Source organism: Heteronotia binoei, chromosome 12, assembly GCF_032191835.1.
Source record: "Heteronotia binoei isolate CCM8104 ecotype False Entrance Well chromosome 12, APGP_CSIRO_Hbin_v1, whole genome shotgun sequence".
NCBI classification, from domain to species: domain Eukaryota; kingdom Metazoa; phylum Chordata; class Lepidosauria; order Squamata; family Gekkonidae; genus Heteronotia; species Heteronotia binoei.
The window spans coordinates 47,099,279-47,119,284 of record NC_083234.1 but is presented as its reverse complement, the minus strand read 5'-3'; the positions used below and the strand labels follow the sequence as shown (position 1 = coordinate 47,119,284).

Here is a 20,006-nt window from a genome sequence, read left to right as displayed (position 1 = left end):
TCTTTCAAAAAGACCCTGATTAAGAATTAGAACACCCAGATTGGTCCTTATATCTTGGAGAGTGAGTGATTTCAGATACCAAATGATAACAGTACACATTGGTAACGAGACAGGAAAACTAGCTCTCAGTTCAGTCCAGGAGGATGCATTGTCTTCTTGAGCTTCATTATCAATTGCAATTTAGCAGACTCTCTTTCTAATCTCCCTTTGAAATTCCTTTGTAAGAGCACTGCTACTCTTAGGTCAGCAACTGAATATTGCAGTTTCTAATGTCAAACTTATGTCCATTTATTCTTTCTATCCTCCTGGATGGAATTGAGACCTAGACTTCCTGTCTCATTACCAATGCTGGTTATCTCCACACCTACTACCCCTCTGCATATCACACCTAATCCAATCAAGCCTGCTATTGTCATTCACCTGCTATTGCCATTTGGCATCTGAAATCACCTTTATAAAGTTTATATTGCCAGTACCACATGTTACATTTTATGGCAAGCATGTCCCAGCCCAACAAAGTGATAATTATGCCAGATTCAGCCCTCATAATAAATGAATTCAATACCTCTGCCTTACCGTTTTTGCAGCCCTGTGCACCATCTCCAGCTGCCCTTTGTGGAGTATCACATTGAGGAACATCTGAATCAGGAATTTTAGCAAAGCCCAGCTGCAAAGCCTGAAGGGAGAAAGGGTTAAAAGGGGAGGAAGAGGGGGGGGGAGAAGAAAGGCTAGACAATGCAAGTGCCCAGTTTCACTAATGACTCCTTCAGGAGCTCCATGTGGCTGGGGAATCAAAGTGCTTGGATTCTAAGGAGTAACCGAAAGCTGCAGATAGAGGTACAGACACAATAAGCATGGAAAGCTTACTAGAAGGAGTACAGATATTTTAACTAATAAATAAATAAGGCAGGAAAGATCCCTTCTCAGGCAATCCTGGTTGGAGCTGAGCTCTAGAGATGAGGCACAGTGCTATGTACAGATGGTCTATGGATGTCTCTGCAACGGCTGAAGTGCCTACTAAGCCACAACATAAAGCAAAACCCACCATTCTTCAGTGTTTCCTCTTCCTGCTTGTCAGCTTTCTGGTCAGGACCAGGTGTGGAGGTGGGGTGTTAGCGCATGCATGTCTGTCTGCTGCTGAAGGTGTTGTCTAATACAGCTCCAGCAGGCCTCACTAACAGCAGCCAAATTCTGATCACCCCATACTAATCCTCTTCCATTTCTTTCCCCCAAAGGGAAAGAACCATGCATTTCTCAACCCAAATGGGAGTGGGGGCTGGGAGAAAGCAGGATTCCCCCCCCCCCCCCTAGCTACTGAACAGACCTGTTCCCTGAGAAGATATTCCACTCAGTTGCAGTGGGGGCTGTTGAGAGGACTGAAGAGGTAAGAACTGTGTTTGGAGCATGGAAGAGGCTGAAGCAGGATGTGTGGGCTGGGGGACTCATTGGGGGTTCATGCCTGCAGGCAAAGTGAAAACAATAAAAAAAATTCTCTCTACTTCAGAAGAGAGAGACTAAGACGTTTGCTTTGTATTTGTTTTCGTGTACTTATTTGCTCAAGAAGGCACAGGTTGTTCCACTTTTTCCTCAGTGTGCTATGGCAAACCCCCCTTGCCTTTCCCTTTCACTTTCCAAAGCTATACACAGAGACCCTACACCCTCCTCCCTTCCTTTTGGGAATTGCTGCTTCTGTGAATGGAATGACATACCTACAATGATCATCTGCTATATGCAGGTTTGGCACCAGCAGAGAAGCCCCTGCTATTTTAAGAAGCAGGTTGTATTTATGGATTGAAGTGTGCATATACAGCTTTCAGAACTGTGCTGTGCAGGCATCATTCAGTTGGAAGGTATGGTGGCAGCACATGTGTGCACTGGGGGGGGGGGGGGAGAAGGGAGCAATGTACGCAGGTGCTACTAGCCAAAAGCTAGCCAGCACTGAGGGGAGAATGGCTGCTGAGCTGGAACTCCAGGCCTTTGCACTGAAATCTGCTTCTGACTTTGCCACTGCTACAACAATGAGATGGAACAGAGCATCTGTGTAAAGTCACTCATCACTATGTTCCATTTGAATCTAGTTGCAATTACCCAGTTCCATTATTTCAAAGGGATTTAGCTATATCAAACTATATTGTGGTTTCTGGTGGGTAGCCCTGTTGGTCCAAAGCAGAAAGACAAAGTTTGAGTCCAGTGTTTTTATTCTTGGTATAAGCTTTACATTACATACAGGTGGAGAGATCTTGCCACTGGATGCAAACTTTTGTCTTTCTAATTAGCTCTTCTTGACAACTTTAATGTTTCAATGTATCTGAAGAAGTGTGTTTCTGTTTCAATGTATCTGAAGAAGTGTGCACGCATACAAAAGCTTATATACCCAGAATAAAACTGGACTCAAACTTTGTTCTACGTTATGGTTTGTCATGTCTTAGACAGGTTTCTGCTTTGTTTACATTGCTTTCTAGATAGTTTATTGGATGTCACAAGCTGTCTGTTTGAACTTCTTGTTATATTCTGTAATCCACCTAGAGTCTCAGCAAGAAAGGAGAGCTATAAATGAAGTAAACATCAGCTGTATGGTTTCATCCTGAATTTCAATGCCATAATTATGTATATAGTGTCATTAAAATACATCATGGTTTGCAAAATAAGCACAAAGAATGGTGGCCCTTGCCTCAAGATATATAGACGGACACCCAATTAGGGGAATCTAACTTTCCGTGAAGTTTTAAAAACAAAACAAAATACAGAGAATCCCAAAATTAGCTTGTTACCAGATACTTCCCCAAACACTTAACAATTTGCAATTGCTACCTCTGGATATGCATTGCCCCCCACCCAAAGGTACAAGGCCTTGTTTCCATCTGGGCTCTTTATAGCACAGAATCCTTATTTGGAAGGGGGAGGGGAAGCAGAACAGGAGAAATGATATGAAAACTCTACAAAGAACTTACTTTAAAAAGAGAGAGAGAGTCACATGGGAACCTGGCAAGAAGCTTCTTCCCCATCATCAACCCAACCCACTCAGCCACTGTTTCTCAGATACTGCCAGGGAACAAGAGCTTTAGTGCTAATCAGCTCTTCCTCTGAGTTAACAGCACATGTGCTTCTCTTGGCTTCCTATTAGTTCCTAAAGTGTGTTAATTTGAAGCTGATGAAAGGTACTGGGTTAATAAGAATCCTCCCTTATGCTGTGGCTTTCATCTGTAGGTCTCAAAGCACTTCCTATACGAAGTTCACTGTCATTATCTCACATTTTTGTTTAACTGCTGGGGAAAGAGTGTTTATCCAGGGCTAGGCAAAAGGTCACATCTATAAGGGCAGGAAGAAAATGCAGGTTTCTGCTTCCCTCTGCCCTATCCCAGGTGCTCCCAACCTTTTTTTAAAAAAATATTTCCGACTACTATATCAAATTACAAATGCAAGATAAAATGTCTTTACTAAATTAATTCCAGCAAATAAATGGAAACCATTTAACTACAAAGTCATATACTATCTATTATAGTAATTTTCAATTAATTTCTTCGTATCAGTTATCGCCAAGTCTTTCCTCCACAATTCTGACATTGTCAGGACCCCCTGCATTTATCCTCTCTTGCTAGAACACTTTTAGCAGCCACTATGAGATTCACAGTAGGAAATTTCTCTCCTCCTTGAAATGAAAACATTCAATGGCCAGCAGGAACTGCAGGCCAATAATTTAATAAATTATAGCCTCAATCCAGTTGTACAATGACTTTACATAACCACAGTGCCACCAGCTGTTTTTAAACCCCCAGAGCCAATTTGCTGGCAATGGGATCAGGTTATGATGCTCAACTTCAAACCACAGTATAGATCCATAAGTTGTCTGCACACTACCGCAGAGCCAGTGCACAAGCACCTCACACAACAGGGATGGAGCGAACATGCACTGGTCTGCAATCTACCATCCTTGCAACCTTCGCATGAGCCCTTTACAACTTGCCAGTGCAAAAGTTCTTTCTGACGCTCAGACCAAGACCTAACCAAGGGCACAAGCAGTTGGCTCCCCAAACCCCTTATGTTCTCCACATCACTCTTCTCAGAAAATGCCTGTCCACCAGTTGGCAGAAAGAATACTATTCCTCCCACCTCCTTGCCATCATTATGTAGTTAAAATACACCTGCACTGTGAATAAGGGACAACCATGCATTTGACATATTAGTATCTATAGTATTGGAATAAGTGTGGCAAGTGAGGCTCATTTAATTAAAACAAACTGCTCAGTTGGTTTTTGTTAAAAACAGAGTAGACTCCAAACTGTCAGGTTCCCTGACAATATGTTATGTTTTTCATGTATTCACAAATCTATTCAACGGGTGTTGTAGTGTCTGCCTTGCGTGCTTGCTTGTAACCATATTTTTCCAAGCTGTGCAGGAGGGTGGCTGTCTCGGGAGCTGGTTTATCTGGTAGTTATGGCAATAGAATAGCAAGGGAGGGGGGGTGCATTGTAACCTTGAAGACCCAGGAATGTCTTGTGTTTACACTAAAGCCTGAGAACTATAATGGACGTTGGAGGGAACTTAACTTTTCTGCATGTTTTTTGTTTCCTATAATAACTGCCATTATGTGTATTCAAATCATTCAGCAACGGCCCTTCAGCGGAAGGTCACTGCTCTGTGCCTGATTTCCAATAAACCTTCACCATATTTATATGTGCCTGGATACTTTGGGTCAGCAACTGACAAAACCTTACACAAACATGATCTGAAAAAGTAAAACGCTGTGAAAATGAGTGCTCTCTCACACACACACACACACCCCCACACACCATATGACCAAAACTGGGAAAACCATCCATTGGTGAGTGATTTTCAGACTGGGCTGTAGGGAACCCTGGCTCCTTAATAGTTTATAGGTGTGGGGTTCTTCCATGACAAGTGCAATCACGGTGGCAAAGCAGCCACATAAGATTGGTTGCCCTGCAATGAACACCTATACAAGAACACTGCATGAGTTCTACACCTCACTGGCAGCTCAGAGGGTGAAATATACAAGGCCCAAAAGACCAGGCCACTCAAGTGCTAACCCAAGAAAAGATCCCAGAATCTTCTTTAATAAACCGAGATTCCATGGCAAGATTCCCTGAAGACAGAAAATTTAGAGACAACTGCTCCAGCTTAGAAATCTGATGATTCCTTCTTTATTCCATTCTCCATTTTTATCTGATTCCCACAGCCTAACTTTACAAGAAGACCACTAAGTGCACTCTGTTGTCTGCAACACCATACCTCAGAAGGAACGGGGAGAGAGATGACTGTATCTGGCAGAGAATCCTGTGAATGCCTTTCATCCACTGAGCTGCAGGCACACTGACTACTGGTGCATCTCCCTTCCCTTGGGTCACTTTCTGAGATACAATATCCTGTACCCTAGGGAGAGAAAAAGAAGACATAAATCATCTGAGAAAGACACCCAAGCAAAGTCATAAAGTCGTAGCCTGCCACTCAGTGTGTGTTTGCATTATGATGAATATTGACGGGAACTAGCAGTATAGGTCCCATGGCTGCAGCCAGCAGCCAGATTAAAGTAAAGCAAACACTGGCAGTTAACATTGGCAAACATTACTGTGGTGTAGTGATTAGAGTGCTGGATCAGGATCTAGGTGACCTGGGTTCAAAGCCCTGCTCTGCCATGGAAACTTGCAGGGTGACCTTGGGTCAGTCACTCTTTCTGTCAGCCAACTGTTTTGGGTCCCTATTGGGGAGAAGAATGGGGTATACAAGAAACAAATAAATTTACACAGATTTCTCCTTACCATTAAAAAAAATCATTCTTTGAAACTGGATATGATTTAAGAAAAAAATTGAAAAGTTACAATTGAAGGATCAACTGCTGCAATATAAATCACTCTTTCCATTTGCCCTGCTATTATCCTTTGTCAAATAGGTCATGTTCCCTAAGACATACAGACCTAATCAGAGTGGCTCTCCTCCCTCAGAACTTAGAATTTACTGAAATGTTTTTGATCTGTAATACCCACATTTGTCAGCATACAGACAGAAGAGAGAGAGATCCAAGACCCTTCCCTGTCTGTGAGAACAGGAGCAGGCAGCTAATAAGCCTAAAAGAATCTCTTTTCTAGAAGAGGGCTTGCTTGGATCAGCAGCTCAGTGCTCAGAACATTAAACCTTCTGCTCCAGAGCTAGTTTTCATATGCTGCACTAAAACTGAAAAGCTCTTTCTTGAGTATCCAGACACCTCATAGACACACACACACACACACACACACAAGTTTGCATCAACATAAAACACAATCTACCTACGGTTAGCTTTGGTTGTACTGACCTTAACAACGGGTTCTAAATCATGATATGAATGTCTTTTGGTAAGCCTCCTGGGGGCTGGTTGGGGAAAAAAATTACTATACATGTACGCAATGAAATCTGCAGTAATATATAAAACAGGCAACTTTTCTGTAAACAGATGGAGAATTATAAACACACAGTGGGTAGGTGGGGATGAGCGTTGCCGTTTCAGATAGTTCCATTCATATAGAGGAAACTGCTTTACATGCAGCATTTAATTATTTATAAAATGTTAGAGCCTTTAGGCCCAAATAATTAAAGATTCCAAGTTATATTCCAAATTATATAAGAATAACCCATTTTTGTTCCCTTAAACTTTATTGCTGAATGGAAATATTAAAAGCTATTTGTTACAAGTTAGTTCTGAAACAAATAATACAATATAAAGCACCAAACCATAAATTATATGAGCATAAGCCTTGGCTCCTGTGGACTTCTGAGAGTTGCTGACAAGAGTTATGTTGTTTTATTTTCCTGTGAGTGAGGGGGGGAGAGGAGATCAGGAAAGTGATGTAAGGAGTAGAGAGAGCAAGACTAGTGCCCTGTGGTTGAATTCGTGCACCCCACCCTCCCCTTCCCACTCCAAAATAATTACTTTTGTGGACACCCTTGGATATTTCAAAAGCACTCAACAGCAGGTTCTTCACTTACAGTGTGAGTTTTATAAATAGCGTAACGGATGTACTTTCCAGTAAATCCACTCAACTGGGGGGGGGTCCACCTATCTAGTGCAGTCCATGTTTATTCATTTCATTATGTTCACTTCTCACTTTTCCCACCCCCCCAAACCCTCCACATGCAACCAAAATATTTTTACAAACAATTAAAACCTGTTTTTAAAAGAGTGGGGTTGGAAATGTCACAGTCACTAGCCAACAGGCATTCTCCCCAGCCAACATTCAAGCTGAACCATTCTGAAGATGCACAGTACCAGTTCTTTTCCATAGCTTTCCATAGGAGAATGAAACGCATATCAGCTTACAGAGCTGGTATCGAACTGCCTCAGCTACTCTTAGAACATTACAACTGCTTTCACCCGATTTTTCACTTTTTCCGCAGCTAGCAGGATACTTAGGCTGAATGAAAGCACATGACCCAGAAACCGCCTTGTCCATACGTCCCACAAAAATGCAGCCTTTCCCTTTCAATATATTGCTGTAGTGCATTTGCCTTCCATTCTGTCACTTCACTATTTGTGCAGACAAGGAAGAAAGGCAACATGCCATCAAATATTTTCAGGAAGAAGAATATGAATTGGTTTTATGCCCCGCTCTTCACTATCCAAAGGAAAGCAGTTGTAATGTTGTAAGAGTAGGAGACAAAAGAGACACAAGTCAAGCCCCAGGAACACAAGCCAAGGGTCAGGGCTACAGTGGAATCCAGTCTCCACCACAGAGCAATCCAACTTTGCTGTCTTGCTTCTCTTCTCTGCATGCTTGCCAAGAGGCAGGAGGCTAAGCAACCATGCTCTTTCCTCAGCAAGTCCTTCCAAAGACAGCAGCAAGAAGCTGCAGGTCTAGAAAGACTCATGACCCAGCAGGAGGAGCTCCACAACTCACCTGAGGGCCCAGATCCTTAGGCTGAAGACTACTGGATTTCAGGAAGGCTTAATAAAATAGGGCATAAGGCCAACTGAGGGTGAGGAATGATCTGCAAATTGCCTGAACCTACTGAGGAAAGTTATTTTTATTTATTATAAGGCTCCTTTATTTATCAGGATCAGAAAACACAATTTAAACTTTGGGTACAACTTGTTGGTAGTCTGATGGACAGCCTCTAAAACATACTTTATACTGTGCCACCAATCCATTGCTCATTAGTTTCTCCCTAGCCAGTCATGGTCCTTATGTTCTCTCAATTTTTATTTATTTAATTTATTTATTGGATTTATATCCCGCCTTCCCTGCTGAAGCAGGCTCAGGGCAGCTCACAACAATAAAAACATTTACAATTCTAAACTTTAACAGTTAAAACATTGAACAAATTATTGTGCAGGGGGTTGGACTAGATGACCCTAGAGATCCCTTCCAACTCTATGATTCTATGAAATTAAACAATAAACAATTAAAACAGAGTAAGACAATTTGGTGCTAGCTTGCCTCAGTCCTACAGACTCTTCTGTTGCTACCTGAATCTTCATGTCTAGTCTTCCAGGACACTTGGGCCTAGTATAGTCTACTCCATGCACCTAAAGAAGCAGGCTACCACCTACAGAGTCTCATGTCACAGTCCGACAAGCTGCTCCCGCAAACAACCTTAAAACTTTTTCGCATTTCTTGCATTAAAATTTTTAACCAAACTGCACCAGTCTGGAATGCACTTCTCCCACTTTCTGTGGTACATTAACCATTCACAAGAGACGCAATATAGAATTAAAAGCATTTCTGGCATCACTTGTCAAAACACCCCAGTCTCCAAGGAATCCATAGCAGCTTTTGTCTGAATAAGTTTTGATTGTGACAATCTGTTTTTGGAGACTTATCTGTGCTGTTATCAGCATGCTGATGAAGTCAGTGCTGTACGCCGTCATTCTGCCCATTGGCCGTGGATGCCAAATCAGCTCGGTCACCTAAATTCAGCAGGCTGACACCAAAGCTAGAGCTGTGGCTAACATACTAGAGCAAAATGATTGGGGGAGGGGGGGAAAGGGATGCACAAGCTAAGTAGGGACAGATGGAAGACGTGTGCTTCTCTTGTGACAGGAATGGCCTTTTCTACAAAGCCTGGCTGTTTCGCAGCAACTCAAACCAACTTCAGACAAAGAGTCAGCCAAAACACAATTGCCTGGCACAGATTATGGATCATTCCTCCAGCCTTTACACCAGAGAAGCATGGAGCACTAAGCCAGAAAAAACAGATGGAGAAACAGATGTGAAGATACCTTGAGTGTATTGAGGTAAGAACACACACACAAGCCAGAATGGATAGCTTCCAACTTGCAAAGACAGTTCACTGTTCCCGCAAACTAAAGAACCAAGAACAAAGCACTATAGCAGCATCTTTCCAAATTGAAGAACAGGATGTCTGAGGTGTGGCGATATAGGGCTACATGAGAACAAATCATGTTAGGAAAATGAGTACAAATCATAAATTAGGAAAAAGAGGGAGGGTGGGATCAAGGCTTGTACCCAGTCTATCACTCTGATGGGTTGCCTGGAAAGGAATGTAACAGATTACAGTTATCCCTTAGGGCCCCTTTATATTCAGAATTAGGGTAGTAAAGGGTGACTGCACCCTTTCAGTGCTTTCTTACTGAAGAACACAATTTTTAAAATTGCATTGCGGGTTGTGGGTATGGAATCAGGAGTAGATCCACTTCTGGATAATTAATTTGGGGCTCACAGATGTAATGCTGAGTATACAGCGTGAGGGGGAAAAGATTCCAAGGCTCCTGCATTCTAGAAATAGGGGATGTGGTGCACAGTTGCCCAAAACAGAATAAAGATAGATATAATTCTCTTGAGAGGACACAAAAGGTTCTTCACTTGCAGGGCAGACCTCACCTCCCAGTCTGCCTCACACACAGAACATGCCTTGTAAGCTGGACATCAGCTCTCCTATTTGCCCCCTTCCTTAATGCTTCAGGTAGCCAGATAAGAAAAAGGGGAAGAAATTAGGTAGAATGCGTACATCTTGAAGTTCAAAAAAAGCAACTAATAAACACTAAATTGTTTTAAAAAACAACTGATAGTTGAATGACACACAACTGAACCCTCTGTGTAATGAAGAGTGCTGACATATTCCTATAGCAGCCAAAAATGAGGTAGCTGCTTTGTGAATTGTGCAGGTAGACAAGATATCATAAACGCTAGCCAGTAACCATCTATCATATGCAGTTTTTGAACAGCACACTGAAAAGTTCCAGAACTGTTTTCTCTAACACAATCCCTAAGCTCACTCCAAAACAGAATGCAGCGGGAAAAAAAAATCCATCAGTGGTAAGGTCAGGATCCATCCAGCTCCCACCTCTGATCCAAAAGGTCTATTTCAAACCTGCTGTGAAATACCATCTTCTGGATGAGAAGCCCATTATCAGATGCTGCAGAGGCCCGGCCACTCAAAGCACAGTAGGATTTCTTCCCCACAGACCTGCACAATGGGTCTGCTAGGCTTCTGTCAAACCAAACCTTTCAAGACACTGCTCAAGTAACCCAGATCAGTCAGATGGTTCTGAGAACAAAATTTAGCTGTTACAATCCCCAAGTAGGATACCCACATAAAAGCAATACCTCTTGCTGTGAAAAATTCTTTCTTGCAGATTATCAGGAGTACTATTGGAGAACTGCCAGTCACATACTGCTAGGAAGCAGCAGAGTCTTCTTACCAGCCAGCCTCTATACCTGGAAGAGAGGTAAAAATCACATAAACTGATGCAGAACAAACAGTAGCACTTCAAAAATTATGATATTCCGAAGAATCGCTTCTTCAACAGGCTGAAAAAAAAGGTGGTGGTGAAAGCAGATACCCAAAATAGGGCTTAAGGCTCACTCCCCGTCCCTTGCCAATTATCATTTGCCATATCTCCTCTCTGGTACACAGGAACTGCTATTTTGTATCAGTCCGAGGTCCTTGTAACCCAACAAATTGTACAGTGACCAACAGGATGCCTCTGAGAAGCTTGTTATAAACAGGACATGAAAACAGCAGCCATTTGTAGCTTTCTCCCTCCCAGATCTGGTAATTAGAGGCATATTGCCTCCATACATGGGAGATTCTATTGACATGTTAGTGTACCATATATTTATCTAATCCTTTTAAAAGCCCAGATTTAATTCAGTGGCTTTCCCCACTATTGGTAATAATTCCCCCAGATATATCCACAAGCTCAACAACACAGCACAAAGGTGGATCATCCCATTTTTCTTTCAATAGCTACACATGTATATACATGTGGTACTCAGGATATGTTATACTCAGATAACATTCACTTCGTTTTCCTGTATCTAAGTTCCATGTCTGCATTCAATGCCAATAAAATATAATTTGTAAATCTGGGCTTTTTTAAACAAGGAGCTAAACAGCATCCAAAGTATCCATTACAACAGAAAATTGGCATAATATTTGCATAAGTAAGCTTTAAACAGCAGAATGTTTTTCCTTGGTACAGAATTGAAGACTGCCCTACTCTAATTTGCTAGTCCTAAAAAAAGAGTTATACAAAATGATAATGAGGCAGGCTTACGTTATCCAGATTGTACTGTGATTGATTTCACACTCCTGGTCTTGTCGCACTTCAGAAAACCATAAATGTTTGGTTTGGCTGTGATATTAATCAAGTACTTTCTCTCTTCCCTGTTGCTAATAACACTTAGTACTTCGGGGATTTCAGTTTTCAAAGAACTTTACAAACTACAATTAAAGTAATTAGTAATCAGGCTAATGAGAATAAAGTCTTTAATCCTCACACAACTCCTGTGAGGTAAAAAGCTTTGTTATCTACTTTTTTAATTTGGAAAGGAAGGGGTGGGGGAGAGACAGGAGAAATAAGGGACATCAAGATATGCACAGTAAATAACTAAACCAAAATAGCACTCATTGAAGAACCAACCTAGGACTTTTTGAGACTGGGAGGGGGGGGAATCAGAACCCCTTACACCCCCCTCACAATTAACAGAGGACAAAATCCACCAGGAGATTTTCCTGAGCAAGCCCCACTGAAACTTATGCAAGCTGCACAAAACCACTATTGTTCATTTAAATAGGATTCACACCAGAGGACTACTCTATGGACTTGCAGTTTTAAGACATATTTTCCCCATTTTGCTATCCCTAACAATATACAAAATCTACTACATAATGCCTACTGAAGGGCCCCCCTCTGAACTGCAAAAGGCTTTGCTCTCAAGATGCTCACCCCACAATTCCTCCACAAGACTAACACATTGTATCATGCCATACTTTGCTCAAAATACTTCAGAGGTATTGCTCAACCAAGAAAATGGCTGCCTCTGTTAGCTCCACTGTGTCTCTCCAGTTTGTACAACTGAAACAGTGTAGACAGACCCTTAGTCTACCCACTGCCATTTTAACTGCAGCTCCGGAGATATCATCTACTATTAAAGTGTGGTATTATGATAAATTTGCTCCATTAAGGGGATTGTTGTCAAAGGAAGTAGGAGATAAACTGAAGAGGATTACAATTCGAGAATTGAAAGAGGTTTGGGGTACAGATGGGATGAATAAAGAGGAGAATAATATTTTGAATAATATTAATTGGTTGTTAAAAAGTCAAATCTCCTCATTGTTGAAGGAGGAAGAACTTAAAAATATTGGTAAAAGAACTACTACTCCCTTTGAAAAATTGGTGAAAGAGTATGGAGAAGATAAGTCAAAAGTAGTTTCAAAATTGTATAAGATTTTATTAGGTACACGGAAATCCCCGAGAGAATTTTTGAAGGAATATTGGGAAACAGATATTGAAGATAAAATTTTAGAGGAAGATTGGGAAAGGATTTTTAGATTACCTCCTTTCGTCACAACATCTAGGTTAATGCAGGAGCAGGGATTGAAGATGATACAGAAATGGTATTACACACCGATTAAGTTGTATTGTATTTCTAAATCAGGGAGTAAAAATTGTTGGAGGAAATGTGGAGAAATTGGAACTTTCAGTCACACATGGTGGGATTGTCCTTTAGTGAAAAAGTTCTGGGTTCAGGTTGGAATAGAGATGACAAAGATTATGGGAAGAAGAATAAGTATATCTAAAGCAATGGCATTTATTAATTTGGATGGTGTAGGGTTAAGATCAAAAGAGGACAGTAAATGGATTAATTTGATGTTAGTAGCAGCAAGACAAGTGATAGCAAGGAATTGGAAAGAAGCTGAGGAACTGACAATTAATCATTGGAGGGATAAAATGAATAATATAATAATTTTGGAGTATCTAACGATGAAGATACGAAAAATGAATGGATTAAAGGTTATGGAACAGGAGGAGGGCTGGTTTAGAAAGATGGTGAGGTATTTGGAAAAGATTAAACAATTTAAGATGATTGGTTGGTTAATAAGAAAATGAATGGATAAGAAGTTTAAATGGAGTGATGGAGTTGTACTTGGATGGAAAGTTAATGGTTATAAATATATGGAATATCATTATGTATCTATGGCCCGGGATTCTCACAGAGGTGGAGTGGTGTTGGAATATATAACAATAAAATTTTAAAAATTAAAAAAAAACCTGCAGCGATGTCCATGCTTACCTTTGTTAGAGCTTCCAGTAAACATAGAATCCAGTGACAAACCAAAGCAAAAAACACTAGGAGGAAATGCTTACCCCAGGAGCACTAGGAGGGGAAGTCTGCACAGTTGAGAGAAGTAAGCAGAGTTTCCAACTTTGTGGTATTGCTAAGAATTTCTGGATATTCCTGCACAAGAAGCTAAATAAACTTGCATCATGCCATCACAAGAGAGCCAGCATTGTACATAGGTTAGTGTCGCAGCGTCTGGATAATGCAGGCCTACGTTCCTACTCTGCCGTGGAAGCTTGCTAGGTAACCTTGGGACAGTCACTCTTTCTCAACCTGACCTAACTTACAAGGTTCTTGTGGGGATAAAATGGAGGAGAGGAGAATGATATCTGCCACTCTGGGTCTCCAATAGGCAGGGAAAAAAGGGTAATTAAAAAAATATACTACAGAACAATGAAGATTTTAAAATGTAATTCATTTTTCTCCACTTTTCTCTCCAATGGGGATCTAAAACAGCTTTCGTTACTCTTCTACTTTATTTTCACAACAACCCTGTGAGGTAGGTTAAATGGATATTGTGTGACTGAATGTGACTGGCCAAAGTCACCCAGAGAGCTTCCATAGCACAAACACAGATGAATATAGCTTCCTTATCCATAACAACATGGAACATCTATTAAGTGGAATGCAAGACTCAGGTACAGTCCAGATGTCTATGTAAACTGGAAAAATGTGCGAAGAAGTGGAACAGATCTTGGGCATTCTTACCCAAGCAACTTTTCCCCTCCTCTGCTTACCTGGTGTTTTCTTCTGTTATCTTGATTGCATTGCAAAATCCCAAAGAGGTAAGGTGCTTGTGAAAGAAGGACTTCTAAAGATATACAGAGAAAAGGTTCAAGTGCAGTAGCATTCCCTACACAATGTTATCATCTCACTTCAACAGTATTTTATACCATCTAATAGGGAGGACAGTAGTCCATCACATCTTAAAGACCCAGGGTTGTCTGTCATCACTATCAGTCCAGCATTCTGCTTCCAATGGTAGCCAGTCAGCTGGCTCTAGAAAGCTTAAAGGTAAAGGTAGTCCCCTGTGCAAGCACCAGTCGTTTTTCGACTCTGGGGTGACATTGCTTTCACAACGTTTTCATGGCAGACTTTTTACGGGGTGGTTTGCCGTTGCCTTCTCCAGTCATCTACAGTTTCCCCCCAGCAAGCTGGGTACTCATTTTACCGACCTTGGAAGGATGGAAGGCTGAGTCAACTAGAGCCAGCTACCTGAACCAGCTTCCGCTGGAATCGAACTCAGGTTGTGAGCAGAGGGCTCCGACTGCAATACTGTAGCTTTACCACTCTGCACCACGGTGCTCTTCAAAAGCTTATAATCTAATAATCAAACACACTGCCTGCCAACTATGAAAATTCCCTTCAGTTGTCATTGTTAATTATCAGGGATGGATCTCTCTTTCATGAATTTGTTTCCATTTTTAATAAAATCTTTTGTGAAGATGTATTATTTATTTAAAATATTTATTAGCCACCTTTCTTCCTTACAAAGATTAAGGCACCTTACAATAGTGGACATGTTTTACACTTTAGTTTTTCTTGAACCTATCGCTAGTACACTTCACTGGATGTTCCTGATTTTTTTCCCATTAAAAGATAAGTCTCTCTCCAATCATTCCCTTCTAGGGAACCACAAACCAATAGACCAGTTTACACAAGTAACCAGTTCATATTGGTTCATAAGCCACTTAAAGTTTAAACACCTGCTTTCTACTTCCTGTGATAAGCCACAAGGAGCAGAAAGCAGGGGTTTAAATGGCTCAGAGCTTCCTGCTCCTGGCAGCTTTTCACTGGGGGCAGAAAGCAGTGGCTTGAATGCCTCCAAGCCATTTAAACCAAACAGCTGAATGGCAGGGAACTCCACCAACTACTCAGCATTGGTCATTGTAGCTACTCCTTTAGATCCTTGTTTAAAACCTGGACAACCAGGATTGTCCACCATAAATTTATAGAATGGCATTCAGATACTCACTGTTTTATTCCCAGTCCCTTTCCATAATAACCTGTTCACATGTCACTGTGAACATCCAGTGACAGAAACTAAAAATGCACATGTAAGACTGTGTGTGCATGAATAAACTCAAACACTGAACTTGCTTAGGTGGGAATTTGACAAAGTGTGCATGCACACAAAAGCATATACCAGAATAAAACTTTGTTGGTCTTAAAGTTGCCACTGCAAGGGTTTTTTCCCAGTGAGGGACTGGCAGGCATTCTCGCAAGGCTTAACTCTACCACTCAAGCTATTGGCAGAGTTACATAACACAGCTTAAGTGGATTCTGTGTGGGTGGTTCATACCCTACCTGCTTCCTGGCAACAGGACTATCTTCATGTTCCAGCTCTTCCTGCACAGCAACAGCCCCATCAGAGCCCCTGCTCTTCAGTCCTTTCTGGCTACCCCTGCTAGGCCTGCCACCCTCCAGTCAGATGTTGATGGTTATACCACCAACCTGGCCACAGCACAAGATGTCAAAACTTTTTGGGGGGGGGGGGGTGCAGAGAAAAATTTGCCCACGTTTCAGCTAGCAAACAGCAGGGAGGGAAAGAGAGCCTCTCTCTCCATTGTGCCATTTCCTCCCTCAAAAAGCAGTCCCAGTGGTTACGTTTGGCAAAGTCAAACATGGAACTGTGCATAAAGTGCATTTCCATAATAAAACTGTCTAGTGAGTTTATGGTCATGGTGAAATTTAAACCAGGGACTGCCCAAGGCACAGCTCACACTCTTGGGCACTCACAGTGCCATCCTAAGCAGAGCTACAGCCTTCTAAACTCATTGACTTCAATGGGCTTAGGAGAGTATAAGTGGGCTAAGGATGAGACTGTACCTGCGTCAGCTCTTTAGTTTACCTGTTTTGTCCAGGTACAGTTGATACGGTTATTACTATGGGAAACCAGCTAACCCACTGATAATACTAATTTGGACAACACAGAAGCTATTCTTTAGCTATACAGTGAATATTCATTAAGTGTTATTTTTAAAAGTAATTTTGCACATTTGCATGAATCCTTAAGGCAGAGAATACTGGGGTTCAGTGTTTGCACACACAATCTTCACCCCTCACTAGTGCAGAGCTTGTGTGGATGTGTTTGCATAGAAGCTCTCAGATTCCTAGAACCAGGGCTTTATTTTCCCTAGGGGAACACAACAGTATAGGGTTCCGGAACCTCTTTGTGGAGACAAAATTCTCAAAAAAATATTTAAAAGTTCATGAGAGGCACTCATGTGTTTCTCCTTCATTTCCCTCTTGAGAGTTCTGGCACCTCTTTTTCCAGAAAATAAGCCCTGCCTAGAATCATGCCACATCCAGAAATCAAACCTTCCTTTTCTACATGGATGGCTAGGAGAGGGCAGAACCACTATATACTGTGCAAGGCCACACAGATTAGGGACATGTGAATTAGTTTTGGTTGCCAGGATGGCTGACACTCATTAAACGCCAAGTCAAAAACAACCGACCCATTATTAGCAACAAACTCTGCAATGCTTTCCAACTCCTTACCCAGCTCTCTGGAGTGCATCTTTGGCAGCAGCGTCCAACAACTGGACGGTACTTGCCCAGAAAGGGTGTGACAACTTCCAGCTTGCTCCCCATATCCATAGGCCAGGTCTTCATCTGAGAAGAAAAACAAACAGCTAGTTAAGGCAAACATTTCCAAAGACATTTTGATACAGAACACAAGCAAGCAGATCTTTAATACTAAGATGGTTACACACCAGGTGTAATAATGCTCTACTGAAGAGTGTGGTTCTTTTGCGGCCTTAAGCGAAAACCAATGAACCAAAAGTCCTGCCCCTTTAATTTTTCAATGGGATGTTATTTACTTCTATGCCATGAAAAGCTTCAGTTGCCCATTTTCATACATTAAGTTTATATTAAAAGGACAGAATTTTTTTGTCCAGGCCTACTGGCAAGCCTATGTACAGGTTAGTTGGAAACTAACTGTCAGATGTTTATGATTTGCAAGGATCAGAGTTTCACTCTCTATACAACTACATAGCTTGATGTTTGGGAGGAGCAGAATGATTCAAAAACAACAAAACTGCCTTTTTTCACTCCAACATTTTATACACATTGCCAAGAAACCTGTCTTATCTAGCCATTTCTTGGACTTTCAAATTTTGATTCAGGTTTTTGGGCCTAGCCAAGTTACTGAAGGCTCCTCTGTGGGAAATTAATGTCATAATGACTTGCAGTTTCAAGAGAAATAAAGGATGATGGAGCCAAGCACAGGTGCAAGTGAGATAATAGGCCTGGGAACTTCAAGGCCAGAAGGAGTTTTGCACTCACGTTCCATTCCATTAGTGCAAGAAACCCTGAGAGTCGCTTGATTTTAAGTGCCAGCTACAGATGTGTTTGGTCACAGGTCTTAGCAATACATCTGGTTGGCAGATCACTCCAGCTGTGGGTAGTCTGGCATAAAGCAAGAGCATTTGGCCTAGTTTGAACCTTTGGGCTTTCCTTCCTTCCAGCCACCCTTCCGACAGTAGGCTGTGCCTTGTCAGCTGAAATACCTTTTTTTAAATTCTGGAGTTCTATTATGACTCTGCATCTTAGAACATAAGAGAAGCCAAGCTGGATCAGTCCAATGGCCCATCCAGTCCAACACTATGTGTCACACAGTGGCCAAAAAACCCAAGAAGTCCACCAGTGGGCTAGAAACCCTTCCACTGTCCCCCCACCCCCAGCACAAGAATACAGAGAATCACTGCCCCAGAAAGAGAGTTCCAACAATAAGCTGTGGCTAATAGCCACTGATGGACCTCTGGCTCCATATGCTTATCCATTCCCCTCTTGAAGCTGTCTATGCTTGTAGTCGCCATCTTTAATCTGACCAAGTAACATCTGGGCCAAAGAACTAAAGCCCAAATCAGTATTCTATTATAGTTATTTAGTTTTATTATTTTCTTCCATTCTGCACTGCTGCTATATTTGTAAACTTTTGAACATTTATTTTAATAAACTTTATTAATTATTCTCCTTTGGTGTAATCTGGATTTGGGGGCTAAACCCAGAACCTTGGCCCAGGGCTTTTTTGGTAGAAAAAGCCCAACAAAAACTCATTTGCATATTAGGCCACACTCCTGACATCAAGCCAGCCGGAACTATGTTCCTGTGCGTTCCTGTTCAAAAAGAAAGCCCTGCCTTGGCCTATTTTGGCTACAGCTACCAAATAACTGTTTGTGGAACTCAACTTACAAGTGTCTTCCTTGCAGGGCTGACTTCTTGATTAACACCCAACAGGGTTGGAGTCTTGATCCCTCAGTCTTTCAGCTGTGGGTTAGCTTAGAAGGGCTGGTGGTGGCTCATTACCCTGGACGGTGATGAATCAGTCCCCAGTATTCTACATTCTGCTCTTGACCTTCATCCAAAGCCTTCTTGCAGGACAAGAGGGCTTTGATGCACATTGCAGAATTCATTTTTTTTAAAGCAGAATTTAAGATGGTGTCCGTAGAAGTGCATGCTTTTTGCTGCTATTATTTAAGCATATGCAACCTTTAATCTAGACATGGAAATAGGTAGACAAGCATTACCTTCTTACCCACCATCAAAACTTCAAGTCTAACAGCAGCTTGCATAGCAAACCTGTCACAAGTTGCCTGCTTGGAAGAAATAGTTGCTCGCTCCTAGCAAATACCTAATCACTTTGCTTTACCCCAACCCACCAAATTCACAGAAGAAAAAAACCAAAAACGTTTAACTCAGGCTATTCCAAAGAATTACGTACTTGTTTCTGGTGCTGTAACGTGTGTTCAGTTTGCAAATTGTTTCCAGGCAAGCCTCCATAAACCAGAGCCATGGCTTAGCAACAGGTCTGGAAAAAGGCAGACACAAGTCCTACTCAGCACTCCTGAATTCATAAGAGACAAAAAAAAAAAAAAAATCAGCACAACATCAAGAATACACCAAAAATACAAGAAACAATTTGTAGGGAAGGATGGACTAATCACACTTGGAAATAGGTGGAGAATGAGATTTTGAACAACCCATGCAGAAATAATCAGATTAAGCACTAGGAGGTTAGAGAATGATGGAAATTTGCCAAAGAAGCCAAAAGGCACATGCAGTGCCAACACTGTCCCTAGGCATGTTAGAGGTTGTTAGCCCATTAACCTTGGAACCCATAAACCAGGGGTATCTAACATGCAGCCTGGGGGCCGAATCAGGCTGCCAGAGGGCTCCTATCAGGCCCCCAAGCACCTGGTTATCATTTGCTTCCTTCTCCCTCTCTCTTGCTTTCTTCAGCACAACAGCTTGCTTTGCAAGGCTTGCTCAATTGCACAGGAGCTAGAGCGCAAAACCTATATTTTCTCCATTGGCTGAGGCTCCTCCCTTGGGGAAGAAGGGGGGGGAGGGAGAGCTTGCTTTGCCAGGCTCTCCCAATTGCACAGCAGAGCTACTGAGCCAAGCCTCTCTTCCTTCTAT

At 41.8% G+C, this 20,006-nt stretch overlaps 1 protein-coding gene across 1 annotated transcript in view; it reads right to left on the bottom strand.

The window, feature by feature from the left end:
- The window catches only part of GPAT2 (glycerol-3-phosphate acyltransferase 2, mitochondrial), a 132,343-nt gene that overhangs the window by 54,665 nt on the left and 57,672 nt on the right, over nt 1-20,006 (bottom strand). Inside the window, exons 2-7 of the mRNA XM_060251857.1 lie at nt 19,309-19,431; nt 17,082-17,195; nt 14,315-14,388; nt 10,557-10,667; nt 5,251-5,391; nt 577-676 (exon numbers count right to left, since the gene is read on the bottom strand). Coding sequence (XP_060107840.1) covers nt 577-676; nt 5,251-5,391; nt 10,557-10,667; nt 14,315-14,388; nt 17,082-17,195; nt 19,309-19,380 — 612 coding nt within the window. The 5' untranslated portion in view covers nt 19,381-19,431. The remainder of the gene's footprint in view (nt 1-576; nt 677-5,250; nt 5,392-10,556; nt 10,668-14,314; nt 14,389-17,081; nt 17,196-19,308; nt 19,432-20,006) is intronic.